The 26,580-nt window shown below is 40.7% G+C and overlaps 3 protein-coding genes across 5 annotated transcripts in view; 2 read left to right on the top strand and 1 right to left on the bottom strand.

Moving 5' to 3' along the window:
• arid5b (AT-rich interaction domain 5B) overlaps positions 1-19,575 on the top strand; it is a 119,878-nt gene extending 100,303 nt beyond the window's left edge. For all 3 annotated transcript variants that reach the window (XM_058058363.1, XM_058058364.1, XM_058058362.1), the window contains 2 exons: positions 9,856-10,069; positions 12,126-19,575. In XM_058058363.1, the coding sequence (XP_057914346.1) occupies positions 9,856-10,069; positions 12,126-14,018 (2,107 nt within the window). In that variant the 3' untranslated portion in view covers positions 14,019-19,575. The remainder of the gene's footprint in view (positions 1-9,855; positions 10,070-12,125) is intronic.
• Positions 17,924-25,613, bottom strand: rtkn2 (rhotekin 2). The gene is made up of 12 exons (XM_058058365.1): positions 25,243-25,613; positions 24,319-24,509; positions 24,094-24,143; positions 23,950-24,003; positions 23,757-23,874; positions 23,151-23,351; positions 22,649-22,743; positions 21,385-21,491; positions 21,178-21,309; positions 20,582-20,750; positions 20,228-20,335; positions 17,924-19,435 (listed from the first exon to the last, which is right to left on the bottom strand). The coding sequence occupies exons 1-12, from the start codon at positions 25,375-25,377 to the stop codon at positions 18,810-18,812; spliced, it is 1,986 nt and encodes a 661-aa protein (XP_057914348.1). The 5' UTR covers positions 25,378-25,613; the 3' UTR covers positions 17,924-18,809.
• A 777-nt stretch (positions 25,614-26,390) lies between these two features.
• Positions 26,391-26,580, top strand: part of cep170aa (centrosomal protein 170Aa) — a 28,071-nt gene continuing 27,881 nt past the window's right edge. The window contains exon 1 of the mRNA XM_058058788.1: positions 26,391-26,472. The gene's annotated coding sequence lies outside the window, so the exon portion shown is untranslated. The remainder of the gene's footprint in view (positions 26,473-26,580) is intronic.

Genomic DNA, 26,580 nt, shown 5'->3' with positions numbered 1-26,580 from the left:
CACGGCCATTGTGGGCGCATGATGAATGAGGCTGTTTGCGAGCTCGCTGAAGTGTGCGTTTGCTCCCCGGAGGCGTCTTTGTTTCCACCTTTAATCATTAGTCAATGCGCTACAGAAATATAATTCCGCGGGAGAAGGAAATACGCAAACCGGAGCGCCGCTTGTATATCTGCCTGCCGTTGTCCCAGCAGAGACACAAACGCGTCACAACGACACCACGATACCACAGTGGATGATAGTGGGTCTTTTGTTGGATTATACATATTACAACATCACCTGCTTTCCTCTGAGATGTTATTATGAAAGATGGACGACGATACGACGCAATCCTTTCCACGCCGTCACTCCTTCAACTGGCTGGTTAGGATGTTTACGATACTACAACACGTCCACGTAGACTGACTGATTTTTCCGAGCATGGACCCCCTTAGGGATGTTTTCACGAGTAATAGGCTGTACTCAACCACGATACAGCATCATTTATTTATGAATTATGTTTTGGAATAATGACATTTATAAAAACCGTGATGGCGCGAGGATACGCGGCGTAATAACATTAATAATATAGGGCTGCATGGTGGTTGAGTGGTTAGCGCGCAGGCCACACAGCTAGGAGACCCGAGTTCAATTCCACCCTCGGTTTGCATGTTTACCCCGTGCTTGCGTGGGTTTTCTCCGGGTACTCCGGTTTCCTCCCACATTCCAAAAACATGCTAGGTTAATTGGCGACTCCAAATTGTCCATAGGTATGAATGTGAGTGTGAATGGTTGTTTGTCTATATATGCCCTGTGATTGGCTGGCCACCAGTCCAGGGTGTACCCCGCCTCTCGCCCGAAGACAGCAGGGATAGGCTCCAGCAGTAGAAAATGAGTGAATGAATGAACAAATGAATGAAGTCATAATATTATGAGGAAAAGGGCTGCACAGTGGTCGAGTGTTTAGCGCGCAGGCCACACTGCTAGGATACCCGAGTTCGATTCCACCCTCAGCCATGTTCTCCCCATGCGTGCGTGGGTTTTCTCCGGGTACTCCGGTTTCCTCCCATGTTCCAAAAACATGCTAGGTTAATTAGCAACTCCAAATTGTGGTATGAATAAAGGTATGAATGTGAGTGTGAATGGTTGTTTGTCTATATGTGCCCTGTGATTGGCTGGCCACCAGTCCCTGCCTCTCACCCGTAGACAGCTGGTATAGGCTCCAGCACCCCCTGCGACCCTTGTGAGGATAGAAAATGAATGAGTAAAAAATGTAAACAGCTAAAAAAGTGTATTGCAAAGAGAAAATGTTCATACTGAGATACAGTAAATATATATATAAAAAAAGTCAGCATATCTCCAAGGGTTGGTTTAAAAAATGATTTTTGTAGTATATGGTAGAAAAAGTGGACCTAAGCGGGTTCCGCTGTGGTTTCGGCTGTCCTGAAGGAGGCAGCAATCAGCGAGTCTAATGGAGCTAGCATAACAGAAGAGCAGATAACCTTGGCTAATTGTACTGTTCTTTGTTTTGTTTTTTTTTTTACATGCACAATGGCGCTCATTAGAAAAGAAAAAAAAATCAATAATGCCCAAGCCAAGGTCTGCTGCCGTTGTTGTTGCTGCTGCTGCTGCGACTAGCAGAGGGAAGCTTTAATGATATTTATTTAAAACGTTTCCCCGAGATGAGCTGTCAGGGCTGCGGCGCTCCGAATTAAAAATGAGGTCATGAAAAAGATGGCATCAATAACCTTGAAATAGACTAGCCTTTTTTTTTCTTTTTTTCTCTCTCTCTTCTTCTTCTGTGCTGTGCCATTTTCACTCTCCCTCCCCACCCGGGCCGTTCGCCGCACTCTTTCTTTCATTATACAGGTCAGCGCCTTTTAACGACTCCTACATTTTTAATCTCGCCCGCTTTTCCCAGCGTGATCTCTTGTTACACAAACATCACTTTTATTCCATGCTACCTCTTTTCCTCTTGTCGTCGCGCTGTTTCTTTTAAGGCGGGGGGGATGTTGCCGTATCCATGGCAACACGATAAGCAATTTGGAATAATTTGCTATTTAAAAAAAACTGTGGAGCTGGAAGGCGACGCCAGATGAGAGGATATATAAAAGCGTGCGGCGTCGCCGTCGATTTCTTTCAAGGTTCACTGTTCCAATTTTCAGGCGACTAGATGTTTTATTGATTCAGCCTTTATTCAGTACTGGCGCTATCGATGTCACAAAGCTCCTTCTCTCGCCGCTTTCTCTCTGCATCCAAAGCTATATTTGTTGCTCATAATTGTCGGAAGCCTTGAGCTCACGCTGGGAATTCTAATGGAGTACAGTGCGTGTTTTGCAAGAGAGGCGCAGATGTTATTCAGCGCTATCTTGCACTTGTCAGCATCTCTTTGCTTTGTCCTTGCCGTACTGCAGATACATCACATAATGTGTGTGTGTGTGTGTGTGTGTGTGTGTGTGTGTGTGTGTGTGTGTGTGTAGTCGGCTATACTCGGGCTAATTCTCAAACACGCCTTTCAATTTATTCTGCTTTTTCACCACCTCAGCAGCGGGTATGAGAGGAAATAGAAAACACTAAGTTTTTTTCTTGGTTGTATCAGCCATCGTTGAATGGGAAGAAGCTCTCATCATTTAAAGCAACAGTACGTAATAACTTGACCTTATATTTCACCCAGTGTGGATGCTGCACTGGCTCACAGGAAGGCCAGTGGTGGTGCTGCTGCTGTTGCCATGGTGACGCCAAGTCATCCCCCTAACAGCAGTCTGTGATATTGGGGGACCGGGCTGGACACCTCTTGAGTTGTGTTAGATCGGTATAAAGATAAAAACAAATGTCGTGGTTGACTATGGCCTATTTTGAGGGACATTTACACTCCCATTCTGTGTGGAAGTGGTTTTGGGCTTTTTACTTTGTACTACTTTTACACTCTCAGTATGTTGCTATGTTAGCGACAGCCGTCTCTTATGTCCCTGCCGTGATCCGGTAGCCTAAACAAAGAATAACGGAGTCGTGTAAAGGTGACTATACTGGTCCTATTTCAAGTACGCAGGGCTCTAATAATGTTAAAAACTTTATTTACAAAATCGGAAACAATTTTCTATGCTCTACCTACAAAATAAAATGTGTTTAGTGAGTCAACCGCTGATGACATCACAGATGGGGGACCCCCAAAACGTCTGTTTTGTATAGCTAGCTACCAGGATGCTAACAAGGAAGGATGTTTTGAGTTAAAAATACATGAACAAGAACATAGTTGGACTGGTGCAGTGTACATATTGTATGCTAACCATAGAATGCATGAATTGAAGTATGAAAACATGTTTTATGTGTCTGCGACAGATTCATTGGATTTGCATTATGTCTTATGGGAATAATTGATCCAGTTAGAGTTTGTTTTGGTTTGAATCGGACCTTCTGGAAGGGATTAATGATGCTAACCGAGGTTCTGCTGTATATACTGTAAATGTGCCTATAAACGGATCTCTTCATAACCGCCGAATATCCAATAGCTGCTGGCTGTGGCTGTAGGCAACCTCCTGAGTATATATCTTATATTTAACTCCACGAGCCGGCAGTTGCCATATTTGTTTTATTATATATTATAAATATTAATAAATATATTATATATAATAATAATTATATTATATTATATAATAATAAAAAATAGTAATTATACAGTTATATATAATTATTATATAATTATATATAAATTATAATTATATATTATAATAAATATAATTTATTAAATTTATTAAATTATAATTATATTATAATAAATATAATTTATATATAATAAATATTTACATATATTATATTTTATTAAGTATGATGAGCGGTCAGCACGCAGCCCATATGTCAATGAATAGTTTTTTTCACTTTCTCATGCACTCCTCATTATTACTAACGTTGAACTGTTATAAGTAAAGGGTTTACAAAGGTAGGAAATAAATAATAATAAATAATGCCCAGTTAGAGAGAGTTACATTTTGTAACAGCAGGGAGAGCGTGGGGGTCTTATTGCTGCTTTAATGCTCAAATATGTATTTTCCCCATCGTGTTTCTATCTGAATAAGAACCAAATGTTTTGTATAATCATATCCAGCCTCGCCGTCAGCTATTTTTAAGATCTTGATGCTTAGTCAGGCCATGATTAGATCTTGTTTTCCGCCGCGAGCTCCCGAAAGGCAACATTGGCTGACTTCCTTCATTCACGTGCGGAATTCAATCAGAGGGTCCAAGGTGTCCTCTCCTGGCAGCAAGGAGAGCTCAAAGTTTGGCGACGCGTGACGAGCCATCGACTGTGTCGCAAACGTGCCGCGGCCCCGCCGAGATGAATAAACGCTTTGGCGTAGCAAATGAAATTAATGACATTCTGTCACAGAGAAAGAACATATGCTGCGTGTCTGACAGTTTTTTAGTCGCTTTTTATTCTTTTTTTTTTTTTAATGCATCAGCTAATGAGAGCAGAGGAGGCGGAGGCTGGAACTGTCGAGGTCAATTTAGGTCTGGTATTTTTTCAGACTTGATAAAGGACTTAAGTTTTCTCTACATTCTTGGCCTGCCCTCCTCTTTTAACTGCATGAATGCGGGTCACCTCGAGTGGTTTGGCTAGCAGGCAGAAAAGGGGCTTTGAGGCATGAATCCACAGTGGAAGGAGGTGGTCTGGCGGGGAAGGGGGGGTCTGTTTCCCCCCCTCCAAACCCCCTTGACATCTTGTCTCGCTCTTTCTCTTTTGCCGGTTATTGTTTCTCTGCTTGGTCATTGCCTTTTTTTTATTTAATACTCTCCTCCTGGCGGGCGGGTAAAAATAAAATAAGTCATCTTTCCGGGCGTCCGCTCGCCCCTTTAAATGCTTAACTCCTGTGATCTTAACACACTACACCGGCTCAAATTAATTTCAGCACAGATGGGAGGGAGATTGTTGGAATGGAATGCCCCCCCATACCCCCCCACTCCCAACACACACACATATTCGATGACTGCGGCCCACTTCTTGGATGCCAATTCGCCGCTTGTTTCCTGTAAGACAAAAACTCCCAAACGAGAGCAGCACATTACTGGTAAAGTCACCTTGTTTTTGCCAAGTTGTCTTTTTCGCCGTGTGTGTCATGGGGGGGGGGGGTGAACGATGGGGGCGGGGTTGCAGGGGTGTGCTCGCTTCATCATGTCCACAGCAGGAACGAGCTCGGACTTAGTAAATGAAATGCTATAGATTCCTGATGCATTACGATAAGACAAACATGCATAATAGCATCTCTTCTTTTTTTTTTTCCACATTAGCGAGCGCCTGATAGTTCTATATTTACTCCACATTAACCCCCCCCCCAATCCCCCCCCCCCCCTCCACATTTAGTTGCTTGTTATCGACACAGGGAAAAGAAAAAAAAAGCGGCTGCTCAAACAAGAGGCAGCTGATAAATTGGCTTGAGAGGAAGTTAAGTGTTTATTGACCTCATAAAATTGTTGCTGGTCCTGCCTTAATGAAATCCCCCCCCCCCCCCCCCCCCCACACCCCTCCCCTCAGTGACACAGCTGCTTCACATGCAGCATGCACCCCCATATGGTGCCTGCTGGCTATTACACTGCATTAGCAAGATCAAGTGTTCCACTTACAACCAACTATTTCAACTTCAGATCATATTGGAGTACATGGGCATTACAGACAAAAGTTTAGGGACACGTTCCAATTCGCTAACATGAGTCGGTGTCTCCAAACTTTTGCTTGAAATTATACAACAAAACAATAGTAATACAGGCGATGTTGTACAATATGAAGAGTACAATATGTCTCAGTGGGTGGAGGCGGAGCCGCTAGTAAATTACAAAAATATTAAAAAAGGATTCAAACAAAATAAATTGCTGACATTTAAAACCGATAAAAGAGACTGCAAGAAAAATAAATAAATAATATAAAATATTTAAAAAATAAATTACATAAATTTAAAACCAATAAAAGTGACTGAAAGAAAATAAATTATAAAAACAGATTTAAAAAATACATTACATATATTTAAAACCAATAAAAGTCACTGCAATAAAAATAAATGTAAAAAATAATAATATAAAAGATTTTAAAGATAAATTACATACATTTAAAACCAATAAAAGTGACAATAAAGTGACAAAGTGACAAAACAAGAAAATAAATTAAAAAAATAATTAAAATGATTTAAAAATAATTGCATTCATTTAAAACCCACAAAAGTGACTTCAAGAAAAACAAATGTTTAAAAACATTATAGAAAATATTTAAAAAAATAAATTGCATACATTTAAAACCCATAAAAGTGGCCGAAAGAAAAATAAACATTAAAAAAACAAAATATGAAAGATTTTTAAAAATTACATACATTTAAAACCAATAAAAGTGACTGCAAGAAAAATACATTTTAAAAATAATAATATAAAAGATTACAAAACTAAAATACATACACTTAAAACCAATAAAAGTGACTGAAAGAAAAATAAATCAAAAATAATAAAAAGGATTTAAAAATAAATTGCATACATTTAAAACCCATAAAAGTAACTGCAAGAAAAATACATTTAAAAAAATTATTTAAAAGATTTTAAAAATAAATTGCACACATTTAAAACCCATAAAAGTGACTGCAAGAAAAATACTTTAAAAAAAAAATATTTAAAAGATTTTAAAAATAAATTACATACATTTAAAACCAATAAAAGTGACTGAAAGAAAAATACTTAAAAAAAAAATATTTAAAAGATTTTAAAAATAAATTACATACATTTAAAACCAATAAAAGTGACTGAAAGAAAAGTTTCAAAAATGTAAAAAGAAAAATAATTTGAATGAAAGTGGGTCGCGGCGTAACGTGGGTCCCAGGTTGAGACCGTATGAGAACGTTTTTTTGAAGGCTAAGTTTGCCGCTCTTGACGTTGTTTCTAAAGTGGAATATATAAAAAAAAAAATCCCTCTTCACTTGATTGAGGACAATCATTCTGACAATGTTGGGAACTTCCTGAGAGTCAATTTTGGGCTTTCCTGACCAGAATAGCATATGTTAGCCTTTCCCATTTGGAAGTATTTATACAAGTAGGCAGTCATTTTCCTGAGCTCATCCATAATCTGCAACACTTTGCCCCCCCCTCTGCACCTCTTTCTCTTCCCCTTCCCACCACTCTATATTGACATTCCATAAAGTAGACCATGCAGGCTAAAGCGGCCAGCTTGATTCCCACACTGCTGGACGCATCCATATGTCCTCATCACACGAGTTGAATAATGCAGCCCTTGTTTGCAGCTCAAGCTATCATGTAACCGCTCGCCTATCATTTGCTCGCCGTTCCTCAAAACGCTGCTGCTATTTCAAAAATGATTGTTTTTTTTTTCTTCTTCTTCTTCTTCTTCTTCCACCATAGGAATGACTTTTCTCTTCATTAACATGTCATTATGCCTTCACTGCGTCTTTGCCTCTTTCTCAATAAGTTCTATTTAATAGTACATTTCCTTTCTTGGCCTGGGGCCTGCTGCCAGACCAGCTGTAAGAAATGTAGTTTCACCGCTTTCCCTGCCAGCACTTTTGTTCACTGAGAAAATAACACACTCACTCACACACACACTCACACACACACACAAATCCCAGAGCCTCTTGAACTCTTCCAGGCTTTTTTTTTTCTTTTGAAGAGAAGCCGAAACAACTCTTGATTCATTGTTTTGTTGTTTTTAGCACCGTGTTCCGTAAAAAGGAATACTGCAACTGTCTCTCTTGTTGTTACCGCCAAAAAAACAAAAAAAACACCAAAAAACACGTCTCTTTCCTCCTCTTGTGTCCTTTCCGATTGTTCTTATTAGAAAATAAAATTGGATAGCTTTTTTTTTGAGTTGGGAATGTGTGTCAATAACCACAGCGACATGGGAATATTAAATATTAAATAATATCATACACACTCACTCATTTAATCCCCGTTTTTCAAACCTGTCTTTCTCATTTCTCATTTCCTATTTATCACTAAACTGCTTGATTTAAATACATAAATAAATATGAAGAAAAAAAATGTAAATGAATTGTGTATAAATCATTTAAAATGACAAGGAAAAGTCTGAAAAGTAATAAAAATAACTTAATAAAAAGTGAAAATAAAACTAAACATGACAAAATAAATGACAATAAATATTAACAAAAGGTTCAATAAAAAATAATTGAATGAATAAATAATTGTGTAAAAAATAATCGACTTATATTGAAAATAAAAATGACTTTGAACGTGAAAGCAATAAAACAAAAAATGACTAAATAAATGACAATAAAATATATTTTTAAATGACTTCAATAATGGTGTAAACATAATAGAAAAAAGAAAAGTTTGAAAAGTAATAAAATTATATTTTTAAAAATATAAAATAAAAGTAAAAATACAAATAAATAAAAGTACTAAAAATAAAAATGACACAATAAATAATTTCAATTTATTTTTAATAACTTGAATAATAGCGTGAAAATGATAGAAAATGACAAAAGTCTAAAAAAGTGTAAATAATAACAATAATAAAATAATAATAACAAATTAATGTATTATATAATATATATAATAATAATAATTATTATTATATAATAATTATTATATAATAATAAAAATTAATGTATTAATTAGTTAAATGAAAGTGGGTTAATGTCACTTTTGGCGCCCCCTATGGGTTGCATTGCAAAGTCAGACATGACATGCAAGCAGACATGCTAGCATGCTGTACAAGTAATACTACAGTATACCCTGTTACATATACAGTATATATGTTACTTTATTTTAGTTTTATTGGACTGCGGTTACCTTGTTTTCTGACAGTTATGTTAAAATGTGACTGACAGCGACAGTTGCTTTATTTGACTTATTTTGAACAAGTTGGAAGTCAACCGATGTCACAATGGAAACCACGGGGACTTCCATGTCTGGTATTTTCCTTTTGCAAGACCGATTGATGTGTTTTTTTTTTAGTATTTTAGATTCATACTACAAAAGAGGGCAGAAAGTACCTGTAAATACAGTAAGTGTAATTCCAAGAGGAGATACTATTCCAAGAAAAACAACAACATAAAGGAGTGTTTTTTTTTTTTTTTAAAGTTAGTTATGTTGTCTCCAGGCTCTCCTTCATGGCCATAAAAGTGTCCTGTCACATGGTTGTTGTTACATTAGCCAGATGCTATTAGTTTTGACTTCACGTACAGAAAATGAACCCTGGGAATTTTCCGATGACAAATAACAGAGGCAGATTTTTTTTTTTTGTTAGTTTTTTTTTTTCCTCAGGAATGTTCCTGGTGGCTTCACATGGATTTAATTCCATGTGAGGATCTGCATTGGATCCTGTCAGCTGGGCTGCGTGTTAAAACTGCCCCGTGATGAATCATATTGGCAGAATAAATCCATTTTTATACACCGTGAACAATTAGATTTTTTTTTTTTTTGTTGCAATCCCTCAGCAGTACAACACATGGCTACAAAATAATCATGTGCAAGGAAAAGTGGAACATTTATTCTCCTGTCAAGGTTAAAATAATAGCTAGTGTGATGTGTCTCAGCAGGCACACACACACACACACACACACACAGACATTCTCTGGCATTCATCAGCGCCTGGATTTCCCCTCACGTTGTGTAATTACAATAGGATTAGTTATTGCTTGCCAGGTATTACAACAAGCGGCCTGTTTGTGCCTCTGGCAAAGCTGCAGCTCAAATTTTGCTTCCACCAAGCAAAATTAAGTTTTCCCATTCAGCGATAATCGTCCTCACGTTTTGGACACCCGAGGACGAGACATGCCTGTCATCGCAAATCGCAAGATAAACTATAAACGCACAGTCGGCATTGTGTTTGAGCGGTTTTGCGTGACATAACAACACAGCTTGCTTTCTTCTTTTCAGGCTCCTCCTACCCTACGAGAGGCACCTCAAAGGTGAGCAGGACAAGCCCCTCCCTCCACTCACCAAACCCAAGAAGCAGGAAAGCGGCCAGGAGAAGGCGCCGGGGGCCAAGGTGAAAGGAGTCGGGGCCAAGAAAGTCAAAGGGTCCGGTCATTCCAAGCAGGCGGCCAGGAAGGAGCGAGCGGAGGCGGCCAAGGGGCAGGCAGCGTCACAGGTTAGGGTTCCGGGCTCGTTCACGTCCACCTGTTTTTGTTTTGATTTTTTTCAACTGTCTTCTTACATAATCTTTACGACCTTAGTCTTAAAATATTTGCTCTTTATGTCCAAAAATAATTTTCCCAAAAATAGTCGTATTTTCTATAATCGAACTTTTCAAAAATAACTTTTTTGTTTTTAATATTTCAACTTGTTTTGTTCATAATATTACCGGTTCCAGGAAATTGCGTCTTTTTTTCTCGTTGGAGTATAGCATTTTTTTTCTTAATATTTTCAAATTAATATTAATTAATATATTAATATTAATATATCTTCAAATTAAAAAAACATTTCACCTTCTTTTCGGTGAATTTTCTTGTTGCATTGACTTTATTCCTATATTATATTGATGTTTTTCTCATAGCATTATAGCTTTTTCTGCAACCTTATTTTCCATAACTTTATTTGTTTTGTTTCTCATAATATTAAAATCTTTATTATTATTATTATTATATATTATGTTATTATTACATTATTCTCACTTGCAACTTTTTCCTCATATTGGGACATTATTCTTGTCAAATTTCTGCTGTTTTTTTTTAATTTTTGCTGTTGCCTTTTGTTAAAAAAAAAAAAAAACTTTTGTGAAAGCAGGCCAATGAAAAACACGGCCCCCGGGCCACACTTTGGACATCCCTGCAATAGGTTGTTTAGGTAATTTGTAAATAAAACAGTGCGTTTTGCTTAAGAAACTAAAATCACATAAGACTAAAGTTAACATTAAAAATGGACAAGCAATTTTTTTTTACATAAGCTAGATAATTCAGATGACTTCACGAGAGATAATAAATACATTTTGCTTAAGAACCCAGGTTGTTTACATCAACAACCGAGCACTAAAAGAGTGCATTTTCTATCTATTAACATAAAAAAACTGACAAACTAGCTTGTTTGATCCCTTAAAACACATTAAACGGTGTTATTTTTTCTTCCCCAAAAAAAGCGAGGCCATTCACATGACTTGCCAGCAAATAATAAAATGATGCGCTTTGCTGAGGAAACGGGATCGTTGCGACCGCCGCCTGAGCAATAAAACCTTGCCGTTTTGCTTTGGGACCATCTGTTAGCTTTAAAAACTGACAAAGTGGGTTTGCTTAGGTTGCCTAAAAGCAAATTAAACAGCAAACGTTTCTTTAAAACGCAAGTTTATTCACATCACCTGACAATAAAGGCTTTCTTTTAAAAGCTCAACCAATGACAAGTGAAAAAAATTGCATCTGTTTTCAGATGTTTGTTATTTATTCAGGTTATTCAACTGACAACACAATAATATTCATTCATTCATTTTCTACCGCTTTTTCCTCATGAGGGTCACGGGGGTCTCAGCTGTCTTCGGGTGAGAGGCAGGGTACACCCTGGACTGGTGGCCAGCCAATCACAGGGCACATATAGACAAACAACCATTCACACTCACATTCATACCTATGGACAATTTGGAGTCGCTAATTAACCTAAGTTGAAATATTAAAGAAGTTGCCATAAAGTTGTAATATAATGATAAACCAACTAAATCTAGAATTACAGTAGCTTTGGGAATGTTAAATATGAAAGAAATATTATGGGAACAGAGTCCAAATACTAGAAGAAGAACATGTAGTATGAAGATTCATTCATTCATTTTCTACCCCTTTGCCTCATGAGGATCACGGGGGGTGCTGGAGCCTATCCCAGCTGTCTTCTGGTGGCCAGCCAATCACAGGGCACATATAGACAAACAACCATTCACACTCACATTCATACCTATGGACAATTTGGAGTCGCCAATTAACCTAGCATGTTTTTGGAATGTGGGAGGAAACCGGAGTACCCGGAGAAAACTCACGCATGCACGGGGAGAACATGCAAACTCCACGCAGAGATGGCCGAGGGTGGAATTGAACCCTGGCACTCGTCCGCCATGCCGCCCAACACAATAATATACTGAAGCAATTGCAAACATTTTGTATATGAGGTTTATAGAAGGAACAAAATTCCAAGCATCACAATTCCAATCATATTCCTTGTCGGCCTTCCAGGTTGCGGAGGTTAAAGCGGAAGCGGTTGCAAACCAGGAGGCGCCGACGAGACGAGACGAGCCCATCATCATCGAGGAGGAGGAAGAAGAGGAGCTTCACGTCACCCTGAAGAAGGAGGAGTCCCTTTCGGGGGAGCGTCCTGCCTCGCTTTGCCTCAAAGAGACCGACTGCAGGGCCCCGCTTGCCCCCCGACCCCTCCACGCTGGAACCCAGCCTGAGTGGAGGCAGATCAGCCAGGCCCTTCAAGCCAAGACCGAGGGTCGTCTCATTGCGAAAAACCCATACCTGCCTCACTGCTGGGACCAGAACAAACTCGCTGGACACGTTGCGCTGCCTGAGCCCTCCAGCAGGGTCAAAGACTCCTTGGAGAGTCACGGGGGGCGGGTTGGAAAGGTGTTGCCGATGTGCAAACAGGCCGATAGGCAGTCCTTAGACTTGAGTACAGAGTCCTTCCCGGAGAAGGAGGACTACGGAATTATTAGGAAGGAGAGTCTTTCCTACTGCAAAGCCAGCCAAGGCGTCATGTCTCCTTTGGCGAAAAAGAAGCTCCTCTCCCAGGTGTGCGAGTCCACCTCCTTTTCCTTTGTGTCCTCACTCCAGCCGCCCCTTGCTACCGCTCTCCCAATGGCGGAGAGAGACACGGAGAAGAGGAAGGGAGAGGAGGAAGGGCCGGGTCACAGGGGGCACATGTCTGACAGCGTCCCGGAGGCGGCGCCCGTCTTCAGGCCGTCGGTCATCCAGCACGCACAGAGCAGCAAGCCTCCGCAACACGGCCAACCGGGGAGGAGCCACCACCTTCAGCCTCACGTCAATCCTCCGTGGCAGCCCTACCTCCCTCAGACCCGGGACCACGAAGACGCGGAGAAAAGTGGCGAGAGTCTCCTCCAGAACCCGGCCGCTCAGGCTCGCGGCTTCACGGGGGACTGCTACTCGTCCCCTCACCTGCATAGTCTCTACCGGCAAACCGAGAGCTGCCTGAGTCAGGACCGGATGGCCGGATTCCCCAACGGAGAGCGCCGGGAGCACTTTTCCAGGGAACGTGAAGGGAATTTTGTTTGCAGCGGCCTGGAGCAAGAAGGCCTCGCCTACAGATCTCGCTACAACGACGACACGCAGACTCGAGGGGACAGCAGAGAGGCCGAGGACGAACCCAGAGACTTCACCATGTCCAAGCCCCTCGCCCAGCGGGTGTCCTTTCCCAAACCTTCCTTCTGCGGCCTCCCCTACTCCATCGTGCACCAAGGTTTGGACTCCCACCCCAAAGCCTGCAGAGTTCCTCCCATGACCGTCTCACCGCCCAAGCAGAGCCCCGCCGAACCATTGCAACCCTTTCCTAGTCCTAAATCCTCGTCCGACTCGTCCCTCACTAGCCCCGTCCGACCCAGTAAAAGGACCCTCGGGGAGCCCGAGGGCGAGGAGGTCCCAGAGAGGAAGGTCCGCGTGGTGACCCCCATCCACCCAGCGTGCGCTATCCGACGCAGCGACCCGGAGGAGCTGAAACCCGCCGAGCCGGCCCACGCGGTCCACCTCAACAACCACCTCCCTGAGGGCCACCCCGCCACCGCTTACCCCCCACCTCACGCCGCAACCCTCTACGCCGGCATGTACCCCCCCGGCAGCCTCGTGTCGCCTGGCGCCCAGGACGGGCTCCAGCAGCACCCGGGCTTGCAGTACCTGAAGAGCCAGTCGGCCGTGTCCCCACTGGTGCCCCCCTTAGCCTTTCACTCCATGATGCTCCACAGGCAGCTGCTGGCCTCTGGGCCCAGCCCACACCACTTCTTCAGGCACCCAGGAGGTGCCGCCCTCTACGGGGACCTGCTGCACCACCTGTACCCGCTGTCCACTCTTCCCCCGCCACAGTTGTCCTCGGTACACCCCAGCACCAGACTGTGAGGGACACTTTCTTTGGTTGGTGGGTGGTCGTGGATGGAAGCGGGGTCAGGGCGGGTGGCGACTGATTGTAAAACTCGTCGGCGAGGCAGACTGAAAATTCCATTTTTTTTTTTAGTTTCTCCATTTGTTTATATTCTTTGCACTGTTGTGTATCACCACTTACTGTATCTTTGTGTCTTCTATCCTCGTTTGCACAATTCTGACGCGGATGTGCTCACCATTCATTTTGACTCAGCCGGAGTCGGGTCGTCGCGGATCGGACAAAGTGGACGGCGGCCGTTTGTTTACTGCGTCTCTTGAGGGCTAAACTGTTGTCGCTTGAAACACTACGAGGAACACAACGCCGCATCGTGACGTTATTGGCATTCAGTGGCGTTGTGTGTGTGTGTGTGTGTATGCGCGTGAATGTGATTACGTGCATCCGCTTTGCCGCTTTTTCTACTGCACAGTATTGACCGCCTACCCTCGCCGAGATTTGGGGCCATCTGTTTTCGGTATCGTCACAACTGAGCTGAATTGAACGCTTTTTAATGGATTTTTAACTTGTGTAAGGAAATCTGATAGGAGACTGAGGGCACTAAAGAAGGGAGACTGTCAAGTACAAACAATACAGTAACATCCATCATTTTAATGTTCAATGCGCTCCAGCTCATTTTATCCAAGCAGAGAATGAGGGCAGCAAAGACGAGACTGTGGTGTTTAATACTGTCTCAGCAGTCATTATTATTAACCTTGTGTCATCAAATTATGCTACAACATAGGTGATTAATGTGAGATTGCATCTGAGAGGAGACTATGGGCAGGTGCAGCAAAGAAGTGGAGACTGGAGTAAAATATAGTACTAATACTAGTACTAAACGTCAGTCATTTTCAATCTTCAGTCCTCAAGTGTTACAACATTGAATATCCTCCACATAATTTTATCCACGAGGACACTTAGGGCCGCAAAAAAAGGATACTGGAGTATAAAATACTGCCTCATTCGTCATTTTTAGCCTTGACTCCTCAAGTGTTCCAGTAATGATGATGAAAGTGTTCCACCTAATTTTATCCGAGAGGAGACTATGGGCATCTGCAGCATAAAAGTGGAGATTGTGGAGTAGAATATGATTAATTTTTAGCCTTTTGTATTACAGTAGTATTACAACATTGAATATCCACCACATAATTTTATCCAAGCGGAGACTATGGGCAGCTGCAGCATAGAAGTGGAGACTGTGGAATAAAGTACTGAGTTATCAGTCATTTTTAGCCTTGACTCCTCAAGTGTTCCAGCAATTATGATGTATATGTTCCACCTGATTTCATTCTAGAGGAGACTATGGGCATCTGAGGCATAGAAGTGGAGATTGTGGAGTAAAATATCATAAATTTGTAGCCTTTTGTATTGCAGTAGTATTACAACATTGAATGTCCACCACATAATTTTATCCAAGCGGAGACTATGGGCAGCTGCAGCATAAAAGTGAAGACTGTGGAGTAAAGTACTGCGTTATCAGTCATTTTTAGCCTTGCGTCCTCAAGTGTTACAACATTAAATACCCTCTACATAATTTTATCCAAGAGGACACTTGGGGCAGCAATGAAGTGGAGACGGTGGTGTACAAAACGGCAACATCAGTCCTAGTTAGGAGTGTGTCCTCAAGTGTTTGAACGACAAATGCGCTCCACCAAGGTACCAGAAGTGGTACCTGCTTTTGGGGAGGCGTGGAGGCGAGTCGGTACCGTGCAGTGGAAACGTGTCCATCATTGTGGACACACCAGTCCAATCCTCATCCATTTCATGTGCAAGTGAATGTGGCTTTTTTTTCCCACCCCCCTCCCAGAATGAACGTAATCAGACAGTAGCAGCTCCTCGTCTTTTTTTGTCGCGTAATGAAGCAGCATACAGGTGCGGAACGCTTACAAAAAACAGCATTTCATTCTTTTTTTTTAATCATAATTTTTTTTTTTTTTAATCCCCTGAAAAGATCCACTGTGTGATTTGATTATTTTCTAGGAATGTTGTCACTTAGGATGCTATTGCTTTGCAAATATTTGTGCCTTTGGCCGTGTTAGCACTACATAGGAGCATCCACTCATTACTGTCAGCGGTGATTGGTGAGGTTTATATATATAATACAGCTACAGAGTTATGCTTTTAGAGTATAAATATATTTACTTAGCTTTACTGTGACAGGCAGTCCTTACACATTTTTACAATACATAGAAGAAGAAAAAAAAAGGCCACGCTGCCTGTCATCAGGAGGGCTTGAATGTGAATAAAGGTACCACACTTTGCGCTCTGTTATTATTATTATTATTATTATTATCATTATTGGTCTTTTCCAACCACTATGATTGCAATTCCAGTCAGGATGGCCCCCAAATTCCCGAAAGTCGACGTGTGTGTAATCCTTCTGTACACAAAAGAAAAAAAAAAAGCAACACATCAATGTGGGATCAATGTCATGTTGTGTGTGTAAATAGAAGTGTAGATATCAGCGACGGGTCCTCACCATATAAACTGTTATAATCTGTAAATAGCAAACAAAGGCAGTATAAAAAAAAAAACTACACAATCTAGTCCTGGTTTGTTTTCACCTTTAGATTGTAACAAACACTACGATTTAGGCGTTTATTTCTCTTCTTTTTTTGTTTTTGATACAGTAGCCATCTGTTTACCAATCACCCCAGCTGGCGAGCAACTTAAAAAAAAAAAAGACATTTTTTTATGATATGACCTCCTGTATATTTAATTAAAATATTTTACTATCTAACACATGCTTCCGATCTTGTCTTCTTTAACACATCAATAGATGGCCTCAGGTTCCCTCCTGCTTTCACAACAGTCACTTCTTCTCTTCCTCATTCTACTTCCTATTTACTTCTTCTTCCTCCTTTTTCCTCTGACAGCCAGATGAGTAATTATCAAACCCTTTGGTTGTTGTACGCCTTAAAAAAAATAAAATAAAAAAAATTGCTCATAACCTTCTCGATCAGCAATTCAAAGCAAAAGACGGTCCACAACGAAAATAAAAGTGGTCTACCCTAGACCGGGTGTATTGACCCGTGGGACATTCTAAAAAAAAAAAAAAAAATTTTAAAAATTTGGAAAAAAAACAGCAATAAATTGCAAGACTGCAGTAATATTTTAACAAAGTTGAAATTTAAAGCAAAAAACTAACATTAAATAAGTTTAATGTTGCAATATTATGAATAAAGTTTAAACTATAGTAGTTTAACGTTTAAATGGGACCTATTGCACTCATTTTCGGCCCTTTGTATCGAGTTGTGGACTCTTATAGAGCAGCTACACATGATAAGCTTTCTACATCTTCCAGAATCTGCACCTATTCCAGCTATATTTCCTTGGAAAATAAATGGCCTGTTTTGATTTATTCCACAGCTTGTACAAGTAGAATGTCGCAATACTGTGAGGAAAATTTGTCAACAACAAATAAACAACATATATGTAATTTTTGGAAAATTAGGTTGTAGGAAAAAGGTAATATAAGAAAACAGTCAAAATTTTACAAGAGGAAAATTAACAAATATTTGTAAATAAAGTTGAATTATTTGGAAAATTAAAATAAAAAAACGACGAAAGATGATACTAATAATAGTACAGTTTCACCTACTATACAATCATAGAGCTGATATGCAGTTTTTCGTCTTGAATATGAAAGTAATATGAAAACAAAGCAGTAGAAAATGAATGAATGAAAATATGAAAGTGGTCCTTGCATCCTTTCATCAATCACTATGTGGCCCTTAGCAGTTAGCGATTTGGTCTGCAAGAAAAATAATCTTCTCAAAGGTATAAATTTATTCTTGGAAAATAACTCAACAAAAAAAAATCAACATTCTTTCGCAAAAGCTTAGCTATTATGAGAGCAAGTAATGGAAAAAAGAAATATCACCATTAGATTCCTTTTATTCCACTACATTTGACTCAACATTTAGCTTGTTGTATGACGTCGTATAACATAGTCAATAAAACACACGAGAACATTCAGTGGCATTCTCCCATCTCATTAAAAGTCACATTAAAATAAACAAAAAAAAACATTAAAAAGGCGTTGAATGAAAGAGTGTTATTTTTCTGCTGCTAAAGTCTATAAAGAAGATGAAGTACATAAGTTTGTCTCTGCTCATAAAAGGTAAAACTAATTAAAGTTAGTCATTCCAGTCGTAAAAGATAACAATCACAACAATAAACACACACACACACACTGAGCGCTGACCAGAGCTGACCCCCCCTCTTGGTTTTGTATGGATGCATTGCATGGATGGCTGCTATTCCGGAGCGCCCCCCCAACCTGTTTTGTTTTCAGTGCTTTGGACAGCTATGGACATAATGAATGATGATATATTGTACTGTAATACATTTCAGTCACTCTTTAAGGAGTCATTAAGTCAAAGATTCAGCCCCCCCCCACCCCCCCCGCCCCCCCAGGCCGCCAGTTGAACACCCCAGGACTATCCCTGCACACTTGAGTTCTAAGAATCCTTTCAACGGAAGTCTCACTCGTGATGTTTTAACTTTTTTACTTTGAACATGGATTTACCAATGATCACGCAAGTGTAAAAAGAAGTTAGGCACTGTTAGTAAAACATAAGATAAAAGATAAGATATGCCTTTATTCGTCCCTCAGTGGGGAAATTTGCAATAGTTTTGCAATATTGCAAATATTTGCAATATTTGCCATAGTGGTTCCAGTGGTCGTGGTCATGCTAAGCTAAGCTAACTCTTCCCTCCCAGTAAGGGTTCTTCCACATTCATGCATTGAAATGAAAGTGAAAGTAAAATTACGGTGCAGCTTTAAGGTTCATCCTGTCCCTGAAAGACTTTCTCACTTTGCTCCTGGTTGCATTCCCAGAACAGACAACAAAATTACACTCACCTGAGTCCTGGTGCCTCAGGTGAGGGGGCGGAGCCTCCCCATGCACCTCTAGAACGCCCAGCGGAGCGTTCTTGCGGCCGAGCGCTGGCGCTCCCCCGTAGTTGTTCCGCTGGAGCTGCTGAATGATGGCGGAGAACTTGGCGTCCAAAGACGGTCGGCCTGTTTTGGACTTAGGGCGAGATGTGATGGAGTTCTCCTTCTCCTGATAGGACGGCGGAGGGCGGGGGGGTCTCTCAGGGTGGGGAGCAGTAGCAGTAGCAGCAGGAGGAGGAGGAGGAGCACGGCGCTTCTTAGCGCTATTGGGCGTGGAGCTGGAGGCGGGTTTAGGGCTGGAGAAAGGGGCGGAGCTTTGACTCTCCGACAGGCTGTTAGTCTTCTGGACCACCACTGGGTGGCAGCCATCAAATAGAGTGGACCAATTAGGAGCCTCCCTCTGCTGCTCCTGGCCAATCAGGAAGCGTCCATCGGTCTGCTCGATCTTATCGTGGATGATGTCCGTGATGCCCTCAAACTTGCCTGGAGAAATAATACCTAAAAAAGACAGTAGATATGTCATTGGTGCTTATTAGATATTATTATAATATAATATTTAATATATTATTATATTACATACCAAATTCATGGTAAAAACATATGACAATGTTATTGAAAATATCAAATTTAATGCAAATATTAATAGGAATAAAACTTACGAGAAATTTAAAAAATAATTTAAAAAATAATACAATAATAATATAAATAATATAATATAATAATTATAATAATTTGAATAAATATAATAAATAAAAAAATTACATTGCTTTACAGTCCAATATATTGCCAATAATATACAAAAACATTAAATGATGAGTTGGGATTTTTTTTTAAATACAATAAAACTATATAATGATGACAAGATGATAAAACAGAACTAAACATGGAAAATTATTATTAAAAATAATTTGAAAAAACTAATATTGCAGTCTAAAATGTGTAGAACTGATACATGTGTCATTCAGAAAGATATTTAGATCATACAAAATTTCAATACCAAACTACAATTATAATGTGGAAGTAAAAGAATGTGAAATGATAAATACACCACATATTTTTATGGCAAAATGATTGAAATAATACAAAAAAATAATAGCATCGCCATACTAAATTTCTGAATAGATGCAATTAATATGATATTAGGTATTGACAACATTCCATGAGTCAAACCTTTAAATAGGAAAGATGTGTAAAAAAAACCAGAATGCTATTCTAGCACTTCCTGTAAATCTTAAAGCTCCCAGTGAATGTTTCTCCTCTGCCTGCCTCATTTTTAATGAATGTACTCACTCAGCTCCTTGTAAAACAAGTCTGCTTGCTTGTCGAGGAAAAGCGAGGGTTTCCGTGGCGACACGACCTCGATTTTCATGAGCTGCTGGCAGCAGTGCCCCCACTGACCTGGTGGGAAACACAGCAGGAACCTGCTTAGGGAGTGGACTTTACAATATCAAATCCTGTTATTTTACACACTGTGATGAGACTGCGTTACAAGCAGTGGGTGCAGTACCCTATCATATCCTACAGATGGCACTGTTTCCCCCTTCCAGTGTCTAAAGCAGTCATTCCAATGTATATTTATGGAGTCATTTAAAGTAATGAAGTCTTGCTCCATATAAAAAAAAAACAACTAATGGATGAACTCACTCTGGTCATAGAGATGCTGCTGGAGTGCCTCCTTCCACTCATCCAGCTCCTCTTTAGTGTCTGCTGTGAAGACCACAGTGTGAGTTCCCTCTGATGAAGGGTTGCTGATAGACAGACTGCTGGTCCTCCGGCCTGCAGACTCCTTCTCCATCAATCGGATGCGAGTGTCCTGCAGAAACCACACAAAATTCATACAATTCCACACGCCTTATATAGCTGTAGTAAATCACACCTGTACACTGGATATTTCTGGAATACTGTTATTACAGTGAAAGGGTCGTTGTTATTGTTTATTAATGAGTGTGTTGCTGTTAGACTGTTGAGGGTTGCATTTATGTGTGTGTGTGTGTGTGTGTAGAAAACAATTATTGTGAGAGTAAGTGCAAACAGTAACCAGGTGCAAGTCCTTGAAGCAATACAGAGTCATCAACTTAGAACTCTTCCTATTCATCTCTAATTAGATGTTTTTTTTTCCTGATGGCTTTTAGAGGTAATGTGGCTTTGTCATTTTTAATCAACAAGCTCAAGGGAGCATGAAATGAAAAGTGGCGTGTCCAATGTGAAGGTGACCGACTACACTACAGTCGTCTTCCCACCTTGTTGACTGCCAGGCTGAGGGTGGGCTGCACTTTAGCGTCAATCTCCTCCGGGCTGAAGTAGCACGACAAGGAGGCGGCGTTCAACACGCAGTAGAGGCTGCAGCAGCGCTGGAGGCCCTCCACGCTTTGCTGGGAACACAAAAAACACTAAAGTGTTTGAGGACGATAGACGAAGGGCAAACGTTCCACAAGACGTGGCGTTACCTTTTGGTTGAGGTAGCCTGCCATGACACTTTGTGTCATGCACGCAGGCTGGGCCGCCAAGCGGCAGCACAGGTTGCCGTACAGTGGAAGCCAGGATGACCAATCAGCTGAAAGGAGTGGAGGAAAGGTAGCAAAAGTGGTGATGAAACACGGTCTACAAATGTATAGATGCGGACGAACAGGTGGCGCCAAACTACTTCTCTGCAAGCCGGTCAGAGCTTTTCTTCCGGTCACTCACACACAATAGTGACCAGTCTTTTTTGCCTTTAAAAAAGGGGGCTTCTCTAGTATTCAAGGTCTATATATTTGTACATGCAGACCGACAAGTGGCACCAAACTACTTCTCTGCAAGCCAGTGAGAGCTTTTCTTCCAGTCACTCACACACAATAATGGCCAGTCTTTTTTGCCTTTAGAAAGGGGGCTTCTCTAGTATTCAAGGTCTATATATTTGTACATGCAGATCGACAAGTGGCACCAAAGTACTTCCCTGCAAGCTAGTCAGAGCTTTTCTTCCAGTCACACCCATACACTAGTGACTAGTCTTTTTTGCCTTTAAAAAAGGGGGCTTCTCTAGTATTCAAGGTCTGCATATTAGTACATGCAGGCCGACTAGTGGCACCAAAGTACTTCCCTGCAAGCTAGTCAGAGCTTTTCTTCCAGTCACACCCATACACTAGTGACTAGTCTTTTTTGCCTTTAAAAAAGGGGGCTTCTCTAGTATTCAAGGTCTGCATATTAGTACATGCAGGCCGACTAGTGTCGCCAAACTACTTCTCTGCAAGCCAGTCAGAGCTTTTCTTCCGGTCACTCACACACAACAATGACTAGTCTTTTTTGCCTTAAAAAAGGGGGCTTCTCTAGTATTCAAGGTCTACATATTAGTACATGCAGACCGACAAGTGTCGCCAAACTACTTCTCTGTAAGCCAGTCAGAGCTTTTCTTCCGGTCACTCTCTCTCACACACACACACACACACACACTAGTGACCAGTCTGTCTTGTATTCGGGGTCTACATGTTTATACATGCAGACCGACAGGTGGTGCCAAACAACTTCCCTCAAATGCATCAGAGCTTTTCTTCCTGTCACTCACACAGCAGTGATCAGGCTTTTTAAAATCCATCGTTTTACTCTTTCCATTTGAGATAAGCTTGGAACACTGGTATAAAACAACATATTATGCATTGTGGATGTGATTATTGATTTTTGAAACAAATCCATTGGAAACATCTCATGCAAACTCTCATATTTTTGCTCTCTTACAATTTAGCAGGACGACGAGCGAGATGGACTGAAAGCTGCCTTCAGCCTCGGGCAGTCGCATGGTGGAGTAGGCCAGCAGGTTGTACTTCGCTCCACTGAAACAACAACAAACACGTTATACAGTTTAGCTGAATACAGTAGATGCATTACTGCACCCCCAAATGTATGGATATATGAAAATATACTCTACATATATAAATAAATAAATAAATTCTAGTGTTGAATAAGGCATCAGAAAGGTGACACTTAACAGACGCCACCTCCTCTTGTTTGTTTTTGGCAAATCGCCCCCTCTTTTCATCGCCCTAAACATATGTTGAAGCCATATTTTAACAGTCTCTCGTTGCCGCCTTTTGTGCAAAAACTTGTTGAGCGAGCCGGAATCACAATACACACATTGTTCCGCTGGCAGCTCATTGTCATCTTTACCTCCCAGCAGAGCACTAAAGTGGGTTTCGGGCTACACAAAGTAACACAATAAAAGCAAAACAGCAAAACATACGCAGGCAGTGGGTTGTATTGTAGGAAAGTGTCAGGGTCAGGAGTGTCCAGCAGGGGGCAGAGCTTCTTGCCAACTGTCTTCCCAAAGGAGTTCCGGAGCTTTTTGGCCAGCTTTCTCGGAGTGTTTACTAAAGTCAGCTCATCCTCCACGGCACAGCTCCACAGCTCCACCCTCAGCTCAAACTCAGGAACTGCATCTTTACTATTGAAGGAGGACCATAGTGGACATAAGAAATGGAAAAAAATATATATTTTAAATTTAATAATTTCTTATTTTTTTATGGAATAATAAAATGTATTTAAATTGCAAAAAAATGTAGACAATATTATTTAACATTTTATTGCAAGAAAAATTTAATGAAATAAAAATATGGCATTTCTTTATAAAAAAAAATACTGACATACTGTTGCTGGTATCAATACAAAAAGTTAAAATTTGATGTTTATTTAAAAATATGTGTAGTTTATGTCAATATACTGTTGTATAGCTATACACTTATTATTACTAATTCTGGACATTATGAAAAGAGACAATCATGGATGCAACACATTTGTGACAAAACTTTCATACAAAAACATGTAATCATATCTAGCTTAAAGTACTTACAAAATGGTGACTTCCTCAAAGCAGATGTCAGTGATGGATCTGTCCACTATTACCATCTTGGTGTCAAATACTTCACAACCAAGCTTCATCAGACAAAAGATGGCCACTCGCCTCGAGCCTAAAAAAAAATAAAATACACGCTTTGTCATCAGAGCATAAAGCTTAACTAGATACAGAACCAGGACAAACTCACTTCCTCTGTTGTTAAAGTGATCCTGATCCTTCCACATTAAGGGAATACGAAGACCTAAAACAAAGAGAAGAGTCAGTTGTACAAAATAACACAAATGTACATGAATAATTAATTAATAGCTCATTGAACTATTTTTGGACTCACCAGACAGCGCGATAGTTCCTCTGCAAGGTACACGCTCACCTGAATGCCTGCAGAGGCAATTTAAAATTCATGTTACAAGATGCTACACTGCAGTAAAACAACTCAGGACAGTAAATAAAGAAGTAGTTGGCATTCAAGCACTATACGGCTTTAGTAAACATACCGCATGTAAACACAACATGCTGTATTTTGCACAGTTTTTAAGGAATAATCTTTACTTTCCTGTCACTCATATCGAGCCGCTGATGCTGCTCCTTCTCCTGCTGGCTGATGTACGCCTTGATCCTGGCGTTGCAGGTCAGCAGGTTCTTGGAGGCACTGAGGATCTGTTCTCTCTTGCTGCAGGCCATCAGCAGCTTGTAAGCACCTTCTCGCATCCGTACCTCAAAGTCCAGCTTGTCTTGAATGTTGGTGTCCTTGGAAGGGCAATGCTTACAATGAGTATGCTTTTTATTACTTCTGCAATGCTTTTTAAATCAGGGGTGTCCAAACTTTTTCCACCGAGGGCCACATAGCAAAAAGGCACATGAACCCTTGGCTCTATTTTACCCAAACTTCTTGCAGTTCTTTATTTTTTTTGTAAATAATTTCTGTAAATGTTCTTTTTGTAACGTTACCTAAATTTCTAAAAATTACTACTCTATTTTGTTTTGTTTGTTTATACTGTATACTACAACCCCTTTACAACTTATAATAAAAAATAATGTTTTTTTCTTTAAAGGGGAGCCCATTGTGCTAACTTTCCGGCCCTTTGTTTTGAATTGTGAACTCCTATAGAGCAGCTACACACGATAACCCGCACTGAAAATGTCGTAGATCTTCCGGAATGTGCACCTATTTCCTTGGCTTTCCAAAACAGTTTGTTTTAATTTATTGTTGTTTTGTGATTTTGTTTTCAATGTAATGCAACTTTGAAAGCACATAGGTCTGAACTCCAACAAGTGAGACATCCATTACTAGGTTTAATTGTCATATACAAGCCAAATTCGTGGCATTTTGGAGAGTTATTTGATCACAGACTCTTTGGTTATTTGTCATAGCAAGGTCTTTCGTTGTTTATTTGAACTTTATTTTTAACTAACAGGCGGGCGTCACCCAAAGCTGTCAACGAACAGGGATTTCATACGGGGTACTAAACAGCCATCTTACCTCTGTTTGCTGAAATAAGGTACTCTGGCGTATTCTCTTTCGTTTAATCTCCATAGCCACTGCGGAACCAGCCGACATTAGGAGGCTGGAGTTTGCATTTTGTTTAGGATTTTGAACGTCCCGCTGGTCTGCCATGTTGTTTTTTTCATTCGCTGGAGCACATTCCTGCTGCTACTACTTCGAATTGACAGAGGCGTTCGATGTATTGTACCTTGGTATCCGGAGTATCATTGAGAGGAACAACAAATGACATTAAAAAAGAAAACTGGCGTAAAATTCGACCTAAAGCGTTGAGCACATGCTATCCTAAATCTATTATTAATAACCGGGACTGGTTCAAGTGTTCCAAACACTGAGCACAAACACTACACTCCGCCCTTCAGTCGGCCCGTACAGGTGACAAAACCGAGTGCCTTTACGTTGACAACACGCCTTACGTCATGACGTCATGGAGCTCAACAAAACAGACGTGATTTGATTTTTTTTGTTTTTCCTCATTTAAAATAACTACGCCCATTAGTGTGGAACTATGCCTTGTATAAAATAACACTGTATTTAGGACATAGGAAATTCGTTTTAAATATATTTTTATGTCAAATGCAATGACTGAAAACATGAATGTCAGCATCCGTTGAGGAGTTTGAAAATATGAGTAATTGAATCCAGATTTGTCAATGTTTATTTGAGAGGGTTGCTGTAAAACTGCCTGTGCTTTGTTATTTATATGTTTGCATCATACATGTATGCTGGTTTGCATCTCTAAACACAAGTGGGGACAACCCTGTTGGAGTTACTGCAAAGACCGGGCAGACAGCAGCACCAAGGGGATTTTAGACGTGTCCAAATGAGACCAGGAAACCCGCCCACTTGGTTCTGGTTGACGGAACTAGCGGTCGAGTTGGAGGCATCCATTGCTGGAAGTGTAGACGCAGGCAGGCGCTGATTCAAGAGCAGTGTCAAGCAAAAACTTATATGCTGGAAATTGTCATGACTTGCTTACACAATAAAATGCAGCACTGATTGACACTATGGTCATACCCTTTGTGTTTTTGTGCAGTAGTGCTTTTATTTTGAAAGCCAAACCAGAATGTGTGCTTTCCATCTAAGTGACGACTACCTCCACGACGCCCTCTCTGGCTGCTGCCGGTGTACCAAGCAAGCAAGCACTGAGCAGCCGAGGAGGAACCGCGCGAGTGGAGGCCGGAGCCAGACGGTACTGCGGCAGCAACGGTAGGGCTGGGCTCCACTCACACACACACACTCACACACAGCACATCATTAGCGACGTGGAACCTTGAAAACGTGTCACTTTTATTGAATGGACGAATAAAAAGACGT

This window comes from Doryrhamphus excisus, chromosome 20, assembly GCF_030265055.1.
Source record: "Doryrhamphus excisus isolate RoL2022-K1 chromosome 20, RoL_Dexc_1.0, whole genome shotgun sequence".
Taxonomy (NCBI): Eukaryota; Metazoa; Chordata; class Actinopteri; order Syngnathiformes; family Syngnathidae; genus Doryrhamphus; species Doryrhamphus excisus.
This window is presented reverse-complemented; position numbering and strand designations above follow the sequence as displayed.